At 46.3% G+C, this 17,228-nt stretch overlaps 1 protein-coding gene across 3 annotated transcripts in view; it reads right to left on the reverse strand.

Annotated features, from left to right (window-relative positions):
- Positions 1-8,125: 8,125 nt before the first annotated feature.
- NUP93 (nucleoporin 93) overlaps positions 8,126-17,228 on the reverse strand; it is a 109,798-nt gene continuing 100,695 nt past the window's right edge. For all 3 annotated transcript variants that reach the window (XM_026011784.2, XM_026011785.2, XM_026011786.2), the window contains 7 exons: positions 17,140-17,184; positions 15,294-15,410; positions 14,412-14,530; positions 13,419-13,536; positions 12,856-12,939; positions 11,341-11,469; positions 8,126-8,394 (listed from right to left, as the gene is read on the reverse strand). In XM_026011784.2, the coding sequence (XP_025867569.2) occupies positions 8,284-8,394; positions 11,341-11,469; positions 12,856-12,939; positions 13,419-13,536; positions 14,412-14,530; positions 15,294-15,410; positions 17,140-17,184 (723 nt within the window). In that variant the 3' untranslated portion in view covers positions 8,126-8,283. The remainder of the gene's footprint in view (positions 8,395-11,340; positions 11,470-12,855; positions 12,940-13,418; positions 13,537-14,411; positions 14,531-15,293; positions 15,411-17,139; positions 17,185-17,228) is intronic.

Here is a 17,228-nt window from a genome sequence, read left to right on the forward strand (position 1 = left end):
ATTTTTTGAAAATCTGTGTTGAGAGGTGGGGGAGCGGCTTCTACACTTGGAGATGCCTAGAGACAACTTCTGTACTGTTTTCAATTGGAACAGAGGTTCCTGACCCAAGGAAAATAATCTGGGGAGCTTTTTAAAAAAACTTCAATCGCTGTGTAGGGCCCTCCCCAGGCCAACTAAGGCAGGAAGGAGCTCAGGGAACAGGGCCTCGGATACCTGTGGTTTTAAGAGCTCCTTGGGTGACTCAAATGTGTACCAGGGCTGAAACTGGCAGAGCCAGAGCTATAAGCTAGAGGAAAATGTGTTGACCGAGGCTGTGTGCAGCACAAAGTCTGGCTCTTCTTCATAAAGGTAATGATGATTCAGTCTCTTAAAAACCATCTTCTGTGTTGTACAAAGTTTTTAAAGAGCTTTTTCTCCTGGGTGGACATGTGGATACATCAGCAGGCCGCCAGCCCTTTGTGCTGAATTCATTGCCCAAGGCCAGCAAGTAGCCTTTAAATTATTGATTTGTACAGACAAGTGTGTGCCCTCAAATCAGACACCCCTGCCCCCATCTCTCTGCTTTATGGACCACACCTCCCCCAGGTGCCCCACCCAGTCCCACACACTCACCTCTTAAACAAAGAGCTTGGCCAGGAAGGGTTGAACACGAAGCCTAGGGCCCCTGGCAGTTCACCTGGCTCCAGGGCCCCTCAACTCACCTGAGTCCTGCTGTTGCTCCTGCTTCAAGGTCATAGGAGAGATGAACAGCTGCATGACACTGCTGGCGGGGGCCGGGCTAAGAGGGGAGCTGGGGTTCACTGTGTTCTGGGCTAGCATGACAGCCAACCCCCACCCCCACCCCCGCCACCATGTCTGTGGGTCTGAATCCTGGTCACTTGCAGATAGCTCCCGCACCCCTTAGCCACAGGAAATCCTGCCTGGAATCTTCTGTATCTGGCTTTTTCTTGCAGCATTTCTTAGGGCTTCCTATTTTATTATGGTGGGTCTGTGGGTACATGCACACATACCTGTTTATCTCTTTTCCCCAACCACAATGTGAGCTTAAGCAGGGATTGTGCCTCAGTTTCAAAAATCATCCCAAACCTCTTAGCCCCAAGGCCTCTGGTGGGTGCTGAGTGGCTGAGGGAAGCTACAGGAAGAGGATCTTTGCTGTAGGTCTCACTGGCTCCAGTGAAATGTAACTTCCTTGAGGGCAGGGACATGGGTTCTCTTCACTACCGTGTGCCCGGGACACAGGGTAGATGCTCCCACATTCTCCATTTAGCAGCCACTGAACCAACAGGAATCACAAGCTGAACTTGGCATGTCAAACAACGTCTGTTGCCTAATAGCGAAGCTTTAGCCTACCAATTTGACCTAATTTTGTTTCTTGAAAAAAGAAAAAGAAAAGCCATCCTCCCTGGAGTGGGAGTAACTGGTCTACCCTGCACCCATGTGAAGAACCTTGTGAAGGACAGAAGCCAAATGGCAGAGGACATACCTGAAACCCCAGAGACTCGTCTAAAGGAGGCTGGGAGCAGGGTGGCCAACGTTAACTTTTATGGAGGGCCACGCTGTGACAGGCAGTAGGAACGTGACTTCCATAAGCTCTATCCCTGCCTTATACCTGAGCAAACTGGTTCAGGGTGGTCAGATGACTTGCCCTCAGTCATTTGATCACCCAGAGGTGAAGGGGCTTTAACCCAACTGCCAGCCTAGCCCCAAAGTTTGTGGCTGTCTCTCGAAAACGCCAGGGCCTGAGGCCTGGTGGCGCTGCTGTGGGCTCGTTCCATTCAGGGCTCTGTGCTCTACAAGCCTTTGCTCTTGAGGGTGTTTTCCCCTTCTGCCTCGCCCTGCCCTGCCCTCTCCCCACCCACCCTGGTGCAGAGCTCTTTCCCCTCAGGGTGGAGTTGTGGGGATGCGGGGGTGGTGGATCTAGAAATCCTTCTGAGGCCGTTTGTGCTAATGATAGCTGCTGGCCAGTAGAGGGCCACATCTCAAACATCCTTATTGGAGAAACCAAAGTGCCCTTCTATGGTTTGGCTTAATTTTCCTGAAAATACAAGCCAGTTTATCTATCAGGCTGATTAGCATGAAGACACACCCACAGACCCACAGTGGTTCCTCATTTGGGGTGACAAATGGCCCTGTCCTCTTTCACTGCCACCTGGGTGGCATTTTACAAGGTTTTAATAGAGGGCTCCACTCTAGAGCCTTGAACTCTGAGGCCTGGACAACAGGGCCACACTGACCCAGAGGTGAGCTCTCCATCTGTCTTCACCCCCTAGATATTTTTCCTTGCCAGCCACAGGCTCACTTGTGCCTGTACTGGGAGGTGATGCAGAGTCCTGGGAGAGACCAGTAAGCCCAACAAAGGAATGTGAAGCACTTGTATGAAGGCCAAATTCCCAAGTGATTTATCAGAAAATGGCTTCTCATCAGCCCTAGGGGTCAGAACAAGCTGAGGGACCCCATGCAAAGGGAGTGGGCTAAAACTCTCCCTTCAGGGACAGAACACTCGGGCCACCATGCAGTTGGAGTGGAATCACTTCAGAGCCCCTCACCAGGACAAGGTCCCCCTGGTGGAGAGAGATGAGCACCTCCTACCTCCTCAGTCTTTTGCATATGGATTCCCAAATGGAATCCCAAGCCCAGATTCTGAAAAATGCCCTTCCTGGTCAGAAATGCAGGCAGATACCATCCAAGAGAGCAGGACACATGCGTCCTATGTCCAGGCCAAAGTCTCTCCCACCATCTGACCAATACGTAGCCCCCAATCCTGGAGGCCTATAATTCCCCTTTCCCAAGGCCAATAACTAGCTCTCAATCCCCATTTAAAACACTTTTCACTGAGAGTCTGAAATAAAGCGTCACAGACTGTTACCAGTTCCCACAGTCCCAGAATGCATGCCACATGCTGGGTTGATCAGCAAGGCTTCTTATCATCACCCCACCACACCTCCAGCCAGACTCTGACCTTCCTCAGACCCCTGACCAAGGGACTGAATTCTGAGACCAGGAGGGGAGAACAAGACTTCAGAGCTGGGATGGGAGTCCTGTACTTACACAGACCTGTAGGGGACTTTGCAGACCCAGGGACCTGGGAGGCTACAGCCTTCCTTGCAAGGAGAGGGGGCATGGCTCAGTCACCCTCGAAGGCTGACAAGAGGTGCTTCTGCTGCCCTATGAGGAGTCCCAGGCTGAGCCTCAGCCAAGAACATTCCCAGGAAAGAAGACCCAAGAGAGGTTTCTGCTCCACTGAAGAACTCAACAAAGGGAGCACATGGCATTTTGAGAGAACATTCCAGAAATTTACTGGCTATGGACAGGGGTGGTGGTGAAAGAACCATCCTAAACAGAGTAAATGCAGAAGTTACTGTACAGAGAGAAACATGCAGAACACATACACTGACTCCTGCCTGTCCCTTCTCCCCACAAACACCACACAGCAACAATGTCAGAAAAGCAAAGACAAAAGGAAATAACTTAATAAAGCAAAGAATTCTCCCCACTGCATTTCTAATAAAAGTTACTGACCAAGTGAGAAAAGCCTGTATGTATTTTGCCTCCTTGTTCTCTTTATAAAATACACATTTGAAATTCCTGATGGAAAAATACCCAGTAGATGATAGCTGCTGGGGTCAACCGGGGCCCAGTCATCCCACGCAGCCAGCCTGCCTGGCTCTTCGAAACTGAATTCTAGTTACAGCCCTCTCTCAAGTGACTTCATATCTCACTGTCATTTCCACTGCCCACAGAAGCACAAACAGTGCAACAAATCAGGGTAATCCAATTTAGCTGGAGAGCTCCCAGAGCCTCGGCCAAACCTGGATGCCTCTAGGCAGCAAAAGCCAGCAGAGGCTAGCCTGGATAGGGCAGCCAAATAAAAGTAGGACATACTTGTAACTAAGAACTTATTCATTGTTTATGGGAAATTTAAATTTAACTGGACATGGCCCAAATGAAGGGGGCTTTCTTAGCTGTAAGCCCTGCAGCCTCGGATACCACCTGAGAGCCCAAGGCCAGGTAGGCCGGAACCACTGAAGGGGCTACGGTATGTCAGCTTCTCTCCTAGTCCTGAGATCACTGGCTCCCTGCTTCCTGCTCAAATAGAAGTCACTGCCTGAAGTACTTTACCCTCTCATCTCTCCACAGTTCCTTAAAAACCCCAGGGATAAAGGCAACATGGAGGAGAGTATGCTAATGCAATGCTAGGATTCTGGCCAGCCATCCATAACCCATTTGTCCTTAAGATCTGACCTTTATTGTTAATAGTGAATCAAAGTTCTACCCCTTTCCTCTCAACATCTCCCTGCATACTGTACAGCTCTGCACCTTTCCTTGAGGGATAAGCTCTGTTTCATCTAACCCCCAGAGATACTCCTCTCTACTTTCTTTCAGACTGAATGCCTATTAAAGGCCTCCAATCTGAGACAAGGAGTCTGAATCCAGGCACGTGGAGCTGGTACTGAGGATGTGGCATAGGAAGCCAAAGCAAAGAATCTGCTTGATTTGCTGAGCAATCCATCGTGGGCTATATACCCAGAAGGCAACCAGAAGCAATTTCAAAAATCAAGGTTAGGACAAAAACTTTTCTATGCTTCTAGGTTAGCAACTTCAAACTACCAGTATTTCCACTTAGATGTGGCAAAGAGGAGTGTATGTGGGGGGAGGCCACTTTCTTAGACTTGTGAACAATTTTAGAAGGGTGACTTGATACCCCTGGCTATCCCCAGTCACCTAGCAGGGCCCAGAACATGCAGGGGCTCTTTAGCTGCTAGCTGAGCCTGGGCTGGCACATGGACCCTCGGGGCCTGTTCAGCCAGGCCCCGGACTCTAGCCAGCCACATGAGCCATATAACAAGGCAAGGAGAGGTGCAAGTTGTTTAAGTAGTTTTAGTTAGTACTTTTAAGTTTTTTCCCACTAACCTTTTCAGTTAGAAAGGTTAGTGGCAGGAAGACAGATATCTTTCCCCTCCTCTCCCTGCCCTGTGGTACTAGGAATACTAGTTTACTATGAAATGGTCAGAAGATGGGTTGGACACAGGTGACATCTGATGTCAGCCTAGAATGAAGAAAAGGGAGACATGCAGAACCGCCCCACCCACCCACCCAAAAGCCTTTTTTTTTTTTTTTTTTTTTGATCTCCGGGGCAGACTGATACTGAATGAGAGTCCAGTTATTGGGGGGGGGGGGGGGGGGGGCTTGCCAGCACTTTGGCAGGCCTGGGGCAACCCACCAGCCTGGGGTTTTATTCAGGCATCTGGCACGTGGGAGTCACTTCCTGAGTAGTGTGAGGAACTTTGGCAATGATGTGAACTACCTAATTAGCTAGACAAAAGTTCTGATGCCTAATGGAGAAACAAGGACTGTGGAGATCTAGTCTATGGTAGCAATATGTCGGCACATCCACACGTAGTTGTTAGATATAGTATTAAAAGTTTGGCCCAGAGAGTTTACTCAGAGCAGGCAGGAGTGATAATCCAGAGTGAATAGTCCTCAATTTTTTGGTTGGGGGTGGGTGAGTTCATCAGCAAATACTGGATACTGCGGGGGAAAAGTTTGTAATACTGTGCATTCAGTAACCCAAGCCCCTATTTAAAATTGCATCAAGAGTTAACAATTTAACTGGCATGTAAAATTGTTAACAATTTAACAGCCTTACTGCCATGAAGTCTCTGATGAGACACTCAGTTCTAAAGGGGCAGGGGCAGGGCCCACATTCCAGTCCCAGTGTGAACTAGCGCTTCCTGCTTTTTGATGAGTCTGTCCATCTCAGAAGTGATAAAACCAAAGGACCTGCTCTCAGAGAGCTCACCAGTTCCTCTTGTTTTCCCTTTGAAGTTAGGCAGCCAGAGCTGTTTTACTTAAAAATAGATAGATAAATAAAAGGAACAGAATCCTTGAAATACAATCTCAAGGCCTCTGAAAAGGACCCTGATCAAGTCAGTACTTCCCTTTGAGTGTCTCAGTGAGTTGATTATGAGCCATTCTGAGGCAGGCACTAACCCTGTCAATCTCCAACTGCCCTTGATTTTGTTAGAAAGATTGGAATCATCCCTGGAATGTGAGACTCCCAGTGCCTTTCTCTGCATCTCTGTATAAATGGTCCTAAAATCATGGACGGCCATCAAGGGAAAGGATTTAGTTCCCTGAATGGGTGAGCTGAGGATGACTTTTACCTAATGGCCTGTCACAGGACCATGGTTTCTGGGCACAAGCTGTAACCATGGATATAGGGGAACCTGTTATATTGCGGCCTTGCAAACTCAGCCTGTTTCCTGTGTCTCTACACCAAATAGGCCACGTGTCACCACAGAACAGGCCTTAGGGCAAGCCCTGGGATTTGCTCTGAGAGTCTGGCCTTTCTGGAATGAAGCCAGTTATCTTATTTCTCCTACAGATGGCTCTTACTGGGCAAGTCCTCAGAGCCAACCAGGGACAGCTTTCCTCTCAACTCCATTCAGCTCCCCCATCTGGGCAGTTCAAGGTCTGGTTGCTTTTCTCCTGATATTATGTCTCATCCACAGGTCAAAGGGCTGAGGACCCAACCCCTTATGTGGGGCTCATGGGCAGCTCTCCTATTTGGAGCTAGCGGAACGGTATGATGCAAGGAAAGGCAAATTCACAACGATAAACAAGTGGTGAGGCAGGGAGCAAATACACATTTAAAGAATGTAAGCCCTTACATTGGTGTTACAGGTCTATCTATGAGGAAGATCTAATATTTAAAAGTAGATCACAAAGTCACACTTTATGCTAAGTCTGCTGTGTACTCTCTTTGTAAAAGCACTGTTAAGGTGAACTGTGGGACTTGTGTAAAATATAAATCAGCACATATAAACAGTACAGCTTGCTAAATCAAGTTCCCTGCAGGGCTCATCTTCTGAGACTTTCTTAGTGAAGCTCAACTGGAGGTGGGTGCTCCAGGGTGAATAGGTGGGACAGAATGAAGGCAGAGGCAGCCCCTGCCGACCCTCAGGCCACGTCCTTGATGGATCATGGAATCCAACTGACAAACAGCAGATGGTCCCATTATTATTTTGGGGAAGATTGGTGCTTTCCCAAAAGGAAAGTTAACAACTATTTTAACCACCACAGGACAGTGAGGGTATCCATGCCCTGTGGCAAAGAACTTCTAAGAGGAAAAGCATATTTGGAGACTCTGGCATCTTAACATCTTCCTGGGAGAGCTGGCCTCCAAAACAGTCGGTAAAACCAGCATGGCTGACTGCTGCCTGATTTCCGGAAGTTCACTTGGCCCTTTCAGGAACAAACAATCATCCTCATCCTCTCTAGTTTAGTACAGGGCTTCAGGACTGGTGGCAGGAGAAACCGAGCCAATGATGGGGGACAACCTCTGCTCAGGAACCAGGCACTCAGTGCTGATGCCCAGTGGCATCTGGATTCTGTACATCAGCACTCGGAACACGACCCAGGAGCTTGCCTGGCCAGTGGGCCTCATGAGTGGAGCAGCTGGAAAGGTGGGTTGTCCAACAGGAACCAACCACCAGAGAAAGGAAGACTGAGCTTAGAAGTGTTTTGGAGGAGGGGAGTGCACAGGCCCATGCAGGCAATTACAGAGGGAGAAACACAGAGGCCTGCCCTTCCTTACATTCCAGCTGAGGTACCTATAATGTTCCTTTTTAAAAAAGCTATTTTTCTAGGTCTATTTTCATCTCCAGTGGGATTTCACCAGAAGAGCAAACTAATTAATCCTGGAATAGAGCAGATGATTTGGAGGATGGTCTTAGACCACCCAGACCCCAAGGCACGCCCAAGAGAAAAGAGGGGCAAGGCTGAGGGTGGCTTTCACAAATGAAAATGTGAAAAAAAAAAAAAAAAAAAAAAAACAAGAAAAAAAAAAAGAAAAAGAAAAAAAAAGAAAAGAACCGTGGCCCTGCCATATGGAATACTCTATCTAAATAAAAGCAACTCCCAAAGGCTTCATTTCCTTGCTCATTTTGGGTGAATGTTTAATCATTTAAGGTCAACTTTAACCAAATCACATATGCCTATGTAAGCCTATCATTCTCTGGCCCAAGCACTAGTAAAGACATTTCCTCCCACACAAATAAAAATCTAAAAAAAATTTCAAAGTAAAAAAAAAGAAAAAGAAAAAAAAAAAGAATGTGAAAAGAAATACAAATCAAAGAAATTTATTGGTGCTGACAAAAATACATAATACAAAAAAAACAAAACAAAACACAACAGAAACAAACCAGAAACTCCACCCCAGTGGGCCCATGCGCCCGAGGTACTGACAGCGTGCAGTCCCAGAAGCCCCTCAAAGCATCACACTTAATTCATGAGGACCTCCATCTGCACCAGCCTTGCATTGGTGTCCCCAGACGTCCGGTAGGGTATCATCCCAGCAAAGGTGATTAGGGCTCGGGCTTGGCTTCGGAGTTGCTGAGAGAAAGGGAAAGAAGAGAAGAAAACTGATGAACTTCCAAGTGAGGGCACTATACTGGGAGCAACCACCATCATCTTCCATGTTCTACCCCTTGGTGTCAGGGCCAGATTTTTGGTGGGTGGATGACAGTCTTACCCCCAACTGTCATGCCGCCCCCATGGTGCAGAGTTAGCAAAGCTCATCCACTGGGGCCCAGTCTACTAAGCAAAAGACAGATGAGGTTGCCAGACAAGCTGCCTCGCCTGCCACATGTGATCAGTTCTGACACAGCCCTGTGCTTCAGGCAGCCAACTCTACATCTCTGTCTCTCTCGGTCTCTCTCTCTCTCCTGGCTGGTTTCTGTCCACCTGGCTCTGTGGCGATCTGAAGTTCTCAGGCCCCCACAAAGGCAGCCAATCCCATTCCAGCTCTCTTCCTCTCCTGCTTCTTTTCTTCCCTTTTCCTTTCTTTTACTCCTCCCATTTCTTCCCTCCTGACATAAGTGCTGGGCCCTCTTTTCCTAGGCAGTAGTATTTATGAAATTCCTAGCTTGTTCTGGGAGGAAAAAAGATTTTAACTCAGGTGATTTCAGTAACAGGAAAACAAAAACAAAAACAAAAACGGGACAACCTTCACAGTGGCTTCCAGGTGATAAATCACTAAATATGGAATAAAGAAACTTACAAGAATAGTTTCAGGTTGCCCTATTTTGAGATGTGTTGGGTGCTTATAACAGCTAGGAAGGAAACTGTATCTGGAGTAGAAAGGGAGAGTCTACAAACATCTCTTAGACCACTAACAACTTTTAAGGAAGGTCCAAGGGTCACTTACTAGGCTTCCTAAGGACTATTCAAAAAGAAAACTGAAAGCCAATTTTTTTTTTTTACCTGATATGTGAAATAAACTGGCAAGTATATGTCCTAAAGACTGTCCAAACCAGCAGGAATTTTTAATTTATGATGAAAATGCCCATTAGATTTTCTTTAAAACTGTATTAAAGTACATGGGTGGGATGCCTGGGTGGCTCAGCAGTTGAGCATCTGCCTTCAGCTCAGGGCGTGATCCTGGAGTCCCGGGATCGAGTCCCACTTCGGGCTCCCCACAGGGAGCCTGCTTCTCCCTCTGCCTGTGTCTCTGCCTCTCTCTCTCTCTCTCTGTGTCTCTTATGAATAAATACAATCTTAAAAAAAAAAAGTACATGGGCTTTCATGCCTGATTTGAAGCTACTTTAAATGAACTTTCAGGGTGTTCAGGTAAAAGGGACTCACTCCTTGGGCAGGTAGTTTTTACATTTAAGTCTCTCCTTGATCTTACTCATCCCTATCTATCATAAAAAAGGAGTAGTGAGTGAGAGAAAGATAGGAGAATGGCTTTATTCGTGATAAAACCTAAGTGCCTTTTAAAAAAAGAGAACTTAAGACACAGAGAATGTGAGTTCAGCTGGTCTTAGAACAGTTCCCTTCAAATGTGGGAAAAGGGCCTGCCAGGCCACTGCTCTACTCTCTGTACAAGCCCTCCTCTGGCCCGTGAGCAGCACACGGAACATCAGAAATGTCCACCACTTCAACACTCGCCTGCCAAGGCCCAGGCACAGTGAGTCCACTGCTGGCATGTCTCCTGACATTTAGTTTCAGGCTCGTGCCTGTCCAATGGTGCATGGCAGATCAGTAGCTGCCTGGTGGGTGGATGACACAAGAATAGGCCCACCACTGAGTGGACCCCTTGGAGCACCACCAGCTACACTGCTGAAGGTGAACATTTCCACCATCGCTCACTAGTCAGCAGTTCGGTTATGACAGTGCCTGCGGGGTCACAGCTAAGAAAGCCCACAAAGGACAGGATTTCAACATTAAGTGGGAAGTTAAGGGAAAGGGACTTTTAATTGTGTCAAACCCCTTGGCCCTTCTGTCCAATTTACTGGACAACATATGTCGTGCAAGTCCTAGGACTCTATCTACCTGGACTTGGCCTGCCCCATACAATGCTGGAGGGCCCACAGGCAGCAGAAAGGGGCACTGGCTTCATGTCAGATGACTTTGTTTTCAGATATGGTTCCTTCACCTCCACCGAAGGGGCCCACAAAAGGAAACTGCTTCCTGACTCTGGGCCTCCGTTTCCTCAGCTGTCAAATGGGGATAATGATGCCTGCCATAGGTACCTCTCTGGGGTCACTAAGAGCAGAAACAAGGGTTTGCATCAAATTCATGTGTTGACCAAAAGTACTCATGGTTCTGATGAAAGTGCTGAGCAGAGATTTATAAGATAATCTTCCTTTTTTATTTACTTATTTTTTAAAAGATTTTTATTTATTTATTTGAGACAGAGAGCACAAGCAGGGAGGAAGACCAGAGGGAGAGGGAGAAGCAGGCTCCCCACGGAGCAGGGAACCCAATGTGGGGCTCAATCTCAGGACCCTGGGACCATGACCTGAGCCAAAGACAGATGCTTAACGGACTGAGCTCCCCTGGTACCCCATAACCTTCCTATTTTAAAATGCATAGGAAATTCCTACGGAAACATTATGAATTGGTATTGTCTGATTTTTTTAAAGGTGATTATTTGCATGGGGTGCTTGGTTTGTGCTCAGGTCATGATCTCAGCGTGAGATCAAGGCCTGTGTGAGACTGAGCCCTGTGTCGGGCTCCACAGTACACATGGAGCCTGCTTAAGATTCTCTCTCCTTCTGCCCCTGCCCCCCCACCAGAAGCTCACATGTACTCTCTCTCTTAAAAAAAAAGTGGTATTTGCAGACTTCACATGTGTTTGTTTTAAAGCTTGAGAAGAACGGCCATGCCATTACTGTTGGACTTCTTCTGAGAGACTCCTGACACAGGGTTTACCCAGCTGCTAAGCAGTAAGAAAAAAAGAGCATCTGGGGCTTGAGCAGGGTCATGAGGTGGCACGGGACGGCAGACCAGAAAGGTGGTTCTCAGCGATGGTTCTGGCCACCGCTGGGATCTTACAGAGTCACGGTCCTCGATGACTCGCTGGGGCCTGGATGCCGAGGATGGACTTGTCCCCTTGAGCCTCTTAAATTGTGTGAACAAGATGTTCATGGTGGCGAGAAGCACTTCTGAGAGGTTGTGCCTGACCTGCACGGAGGAAACACACAAAGTGAGGAGGAGGAACCGGCCTGGGCACACCACGGCTAGGTGGCTACCGGGTCACCAAAAGGAGCCAGTGGCACTGAAACGGCAAGCGTGAGAGCAAAGCCCAGGCTTCCTAGCTGAGGCAGGTCACTCATCTGCTCCTGTCTTTATGCCATCCCTCCTAAGTGGGGCAGTGGCCCACAGCATGCTGCCATCTGGCCACTATGTCCGCAGATCGGCCAGCAGAGTGCCTGCCAACACAAGTCTGGACTTCAGAGTCAGCACGTCAGTTCTCTAGTCCTCAGGAGCCCCTCTATCTTAGTGCTGCCAGACTGTCTCCATCAGATGTGCATAGCCCTAGTAGAGTCCTTGGGGCTGTCTACAAGGGACGCCCTGGGCACCACTTTAGTCCTGAACGCAATGAATACATTCCATGGAAGGCGAGAAACAACAAAAGGGCAAGTGGCTGGGGTAGAACTGACAGCAAATAGGAAGGGCAGGTGGGCAAGGGGCAAGATGTTCTACATTTTGAGTACCACAGCAGGCAGCCTCCCCAGCACATGTGCAGAAGGTGGTCTTGCCTTCTTCCTCTAAAATAGAAACATGTTTGCATAAAAGGTATTTGCTTCTGGAGTTTAACAGTTTCAAATGGAAACACTGTTAATGACATTAATGACATCCCAGAAGCAGACAGTGGGACCTGAGTGTCTAGGGTTCCAGAGAAGAGTTTTACCCCAGCTGCATGTGGGAACAAGCAGACAAGTTCTGGGCCAGTCCAGATCAGAGAAACTACAATTTCAGGGGCAGGGGGGTAGGGAGGGTCTGGGCATGACGATTTTTTAAAGTTTTCTTAGTAATCCCAGTGTGTAGCTCAAATGAGTACTCACAAGCTAGATGGTGGTGATGTGCTAGAAACCTTTCAGAGACAGTTGCTCTGGGGGTCATGGGCTCATGATAACTGTGTCTATGGTCAGTGCTCTGCTTCTCAAGACAAAATAGTTCAGAGAAGGGAAGGAAGGAAGCGTATCATGGTGCAGGTTTCATATACTCAAGGGAATTACTTAAAATCAGAGTTAAGCACCAAGACCCTCAAGAACAAGTAGACAATACAAAATTAAAACAGATTTCACAGGATCAACCAGAAATCTGTTCCCCCAAGGAAATGTCAAGTAACTAAAGTGACTGTTCTGCGTCAGGAATCTGGACAATAATCTGATGGGGATATGTTTACTCACAGAAAAACCAACCCAAGATACCTGAAATTGGACTCGCCTTAGAAAACTCAGTCTGAGTGGTGTGAGGGCTCTTAATGTTATCAGCTACATTAAAACAAAAGCTTTCAGCAGAAGTGGGGGAAAAAATCCGTAAGGCAAGAAGAAAAGGACTCACTTCATCACTGAAATTTCTGAAGGCAGCCACTCTCTCTTCCACACTTTCCTGATTCAGGGGCACGAGCTTCAAACGATCAATTATCTGTTTAAAACAAAACCCCACCAGCCCCATATGATACAACCATCACAGGCATTTCATCTCCTTAAACAGACGGTTGGCATCTAACATGTTAAAAATGGCTTCTTAAGAGAAAATGCTGCTCCCTCATATACACAAAGGCTCTGATTCTAATTTGCTAACTTAATTCCTGACCTCATTTTCTGAGACAATTATAAAATTCAGATATTTCAAGTTACTCTGAGAAACCTCCACTTTCAAACTAATGGGGAAAGGAATAGGGGAGAAAAAGAAAAAAAGAGAAACAGAGAAATCCCTTTTCAATTCCCAGGATCATGCTTGTCTTCTTCGCTTAACAGGTGAAGAATGTGGTAACACTTCCTTTATTTATTTATTTATTTATTTATTTTTGCTTCCTTTGTTTTAAATGAATCCCATGATGGGCTTTGAATTTCCAAGGGCATATATTAACTTGCACTTCAAACATTCCTCTTGAAACTTACATCAAAGGCTCTGTCGATATGACCACTGTGATACTCGTCAAAAAAGGTGATCAAGTCCAACAGAAGATAGAATGTGGAGTCCACAAACTTATTTGCACTGATTCCCTGAGCCCTATACCTGAAAGACAAAAAAGCAGCAAGGGGGGACAGAAATTATGAATTTCTGTATAAATGTCTAACTTTAAAACATTTGAAAAAAGCCAAAAAGCTCGTGAAATCTCTAGATGAGGTGATTAAGGTGTGGAAAGTAGTTCTTTTTAAATGGCCACGAAGTTGATGGTGGATTTGGTATGACTCCATCTGTAAATATTTTGCATGAAGGATGGTCCTCTAGCCCCAGCTACCATCTCAAGCATCCAAATCTACAGGAAGGGTGAAAGGTTCTGATGGGCCAAAAGCCCAGCAGCCACCACTGAAGACTGTTTGCTAAATGGATTATTTGATAAGGAGTGTTCTGTGCTACTCTAGGAATGCATCTCCAACCCAATTTTCTCTGGTTCACTTTTTTAGGAGTATCTGTAGAGGGCACAAAAAGTAGTGACTATTGCCTCAGCCTGGGAGTTCATCAGTTAAAGTCTGATAACTCAGTTATCTCACTGAGGAAGAAAGCCAGATTCTTAAACATTGGCCACTACCACCTTTAAGAATTCCCCCATCCAGCCATCACTAGCTTTGTTCCAAAATGTCTTTGAGACGGTTGCTAACAGTATATTGATGAGTACAATGCCTAGAATTAAACCCAATGTGCAGGATTAGAATGTGAGATACGCTTTCATACCCTTCTTTCTAGCAAAACTCTCAAAGTCTGATAGTATCAAGTATTGGTTATGATGTGGGGAAACAGGAAGTCTCAACAGTGCTACAGGGATGGGGAGTTTCTGGGAAACTACTTGATGTGACTGGTAAAGCTAAAGATGGATTTGGTGGGCACTGGCACCCTGGCACCCTGGTACGGGGCCCCCACAGAGCCTGGGAGCCAGCTCTCAGCCTTACCGTTCAGCAATGGAGAGCGCCATGTTCTTCAGCCTCTCCTTGTTGGACTGCGGTGCACTGATCTGGGGGACGACAGGGCTGAGCAGTCTGTTCATCAGCTCCAGTACCTTGTCAGCATTCTGCTCAATTTTTTTTAAAATTAAGGGAGGACTCGATTAAATAATCAGCAAAAGGCAAAAGGGAAAACCACCAAAAGAGGAAACTTTCTGAGATGATGGATAAAAATGGTTCTGTATCTTGATCTGGATGATGGTTACAGATATATACCTACAGAAAATTCACCAAGCTGTACACTTAATGTTTGTACATTTACCTACATCTTAATGAGAACTCCATCAAAACATCTTTAAATTCAAGAAAATGAATTATAAATCTTCTTTTGGCCTACTTTTCTCAGTTTATTAAAAATAAAAAAAAGAACATAATCTTTTTTGGGCCACACAATGATCAGTAGTCACCATATGTTATGTCGACATACTTATTCTAGTTCTCTCCAAACGCCTTAGCTGTCACTCCCTTCCCTAACACACAGTGCTCACTAGCATGTCTGCAGCTACCAGAAGGGTGAGCACGAAGGCATTTTCACCCAAAGCTTCACCATCAAAATGTGATGGACGCTTATTCTGCTGCCAAGTGAGACTAGAGCTCAGTGCCTGCAGGATATCCTTGTAATATGTTCCTCTTGTTTGGCCAGAAATACCTTGTGGCAGGAATAATTCTGTAAAATGGGAATTTCACCCTGACAGGACCATTAGTTGCCTAAGCACTAGGAGAAAAGGCCTCAGCAGGAGAGTGGTGTAGCAGTGGTGTCATCAAAATGTTTGTGTACTGAATGCCAAAAGGCCGACATCTATTAAGGAGAAAGAAAAGGGTATACTTTACCTTGGCAAGGTCATAGAGCTTTGCTGCTTCTTCAAACAGTCCTTTATTTTCTGCCACAGAAGCAACTTTGTTGATAATAGGCTTTGTATCACTAGTAAACTTATCTATGACTCCAGGCTGACAAGACAAATTATGAAGGGGGAGGAGAAGAGAGGTGCACAGAAATGTTACTTTAAACACAGAGAAGCAGTTGGGATCTGAAAACTACTTTCACTGAAAATGTTTGCTCTGGGCAATGCATATATGTCATCAGCTAGACACTGGCTTTCTTGAAGATGTAAGGTCCTATTAAACATATGAAAGGGACCAAGGAAACGACACATGAAGGAGAGTCAGGGGTGGCACAGAGGAGCCAGCAAATAAGACATCTGTGCTTGCTAATTGTCCAAGATGATCCAAAGGGTAGGAGAAATAGTCAATGATCATACATTTGCTGATGAGTAGGCACTAGGTGGAAAAATCAGGAGGCTCAGAGGAAATATCTGAAAGATTTTGGATTTGCTTTCTAAGACAGATGGCAAAAGAAACTCAGTGCTGAAAAAATACGTGGCAAGGGGTGTCAGGATATTTTTTTTTTTTAAATCACCATCCACATTCACCAGCAACCAAATGGTCAGGAGTATGTGAGAGGCCATAGGAAGAATGGAAGAGCTAGGGCGGCCAGAGTGACCTGTCTGGCTGTTCTGATTCTCCCTCAGCACTGGACCTAGTAGGGGTGACCTGTTCCTGCCACCTCAGGGGCACACAGGAGAAGAGTGAAGGGCATGGGCTCCGGGTCAAGAAGGCCTGGGTCAAATTCCAGTTTCCCTTCTTACTAGCTGTGTGATCCCGAAGAAAATAACCTTTCTTGCCTCCATTTCCTCACTTGAAAAACACCTTGTTGGATTATCATTGTGGTGATTGAATTAGAAAACACCTGTACAGCATTCAGCACAGTGCCTGGCAAATGTCACTGCTCAAGAAGCATGGCCACTGTCATCAGTACGGTCACTGGCCTTTCTTCTGAGCTGGAGAGTGTGAGCCCTGTGAGTTCATCTTGAGATTCTGGTTCTAAGCCACCCATATTTTTACCAGTGAGGAAAATGAGTGCCTGAGAGAGGCAGGTGACTTCCCTAAGGCCACATGGAGAATGCCCAAGGGATGTCAGGACTCGTTTCTGACACCTGGGCCTCTGCCCATCTGTAGGCATGTGATACGGCTCAGGGAATCACCAAGGTTCACAGCCACTGCATCTTCAGGGACAGTGTGACGTTCTGAGCCCTCAGAAACTACCTTCTGAAAGAGGTCAAACATAATGCTAACTTTTCTATCTGGAGATAGCACTTTCTATCTGGAGATAGCACTTTTCTATCAGTGCTAATGGTCCTGATAAGTGCAGGAAACAACTTCTTTTCTTGCATATTTTTGGAGCCAAGAATGACAGAAAGGTAGCCTTCTCAACTCAAAGTATGGCAGGCATGAACAGATGGAGTCCTCTGGACATAATAAAAAAGCTATCTAATCAGGCACCTGGTGGGCTCAGTCAGAAGAGTGTGTGATTCTTGATCTCTGGGTCACTCTTAATTTTGGGCCTGTGAGTTTGAGCCCTACATTGCTGGGTGTAGAGATTACCAAAAACCAAACTCATCATAAATTTACATATGTTAAAGAGAAATGTAAATGTGTGTTAAAATAAAGGGCATCAACTGTGGCCTGTGATTTTCATCCTTTGTTTGTTAAACTAAGCCATTTCACTCAGATCTGCATCTTTGTCACCTTGAATCCTAAAGTCTTAACTACACTCTTTGGACAGTTTATACATCCCCCACTGCAAACTAACACATCACCAGGGGCACATTTAACTCACCTTTCTACTTCCATCATTCTCTAGTTTGCCAAGAATCATATCGAACTGTGGAGACAAAAAAAGTTTACTCCATTTACTGGACAAGGATA

The sequence above is a fragment of the Vulpes vulpes genome, chromosome 2 (genome assembly GCF_048418805.1).
Source record: "Vulpes vulpes isolate BD-2025 chromosome 2, VulVul3, whole genome shotgun sequence".
In the NCBI taxonomy this organism is placed as follows: Eukaryota; Metazoa; Chordata; class Mammalia; order Carnivora; family Canidae; genus Vulpes; species Vulpes vulpes.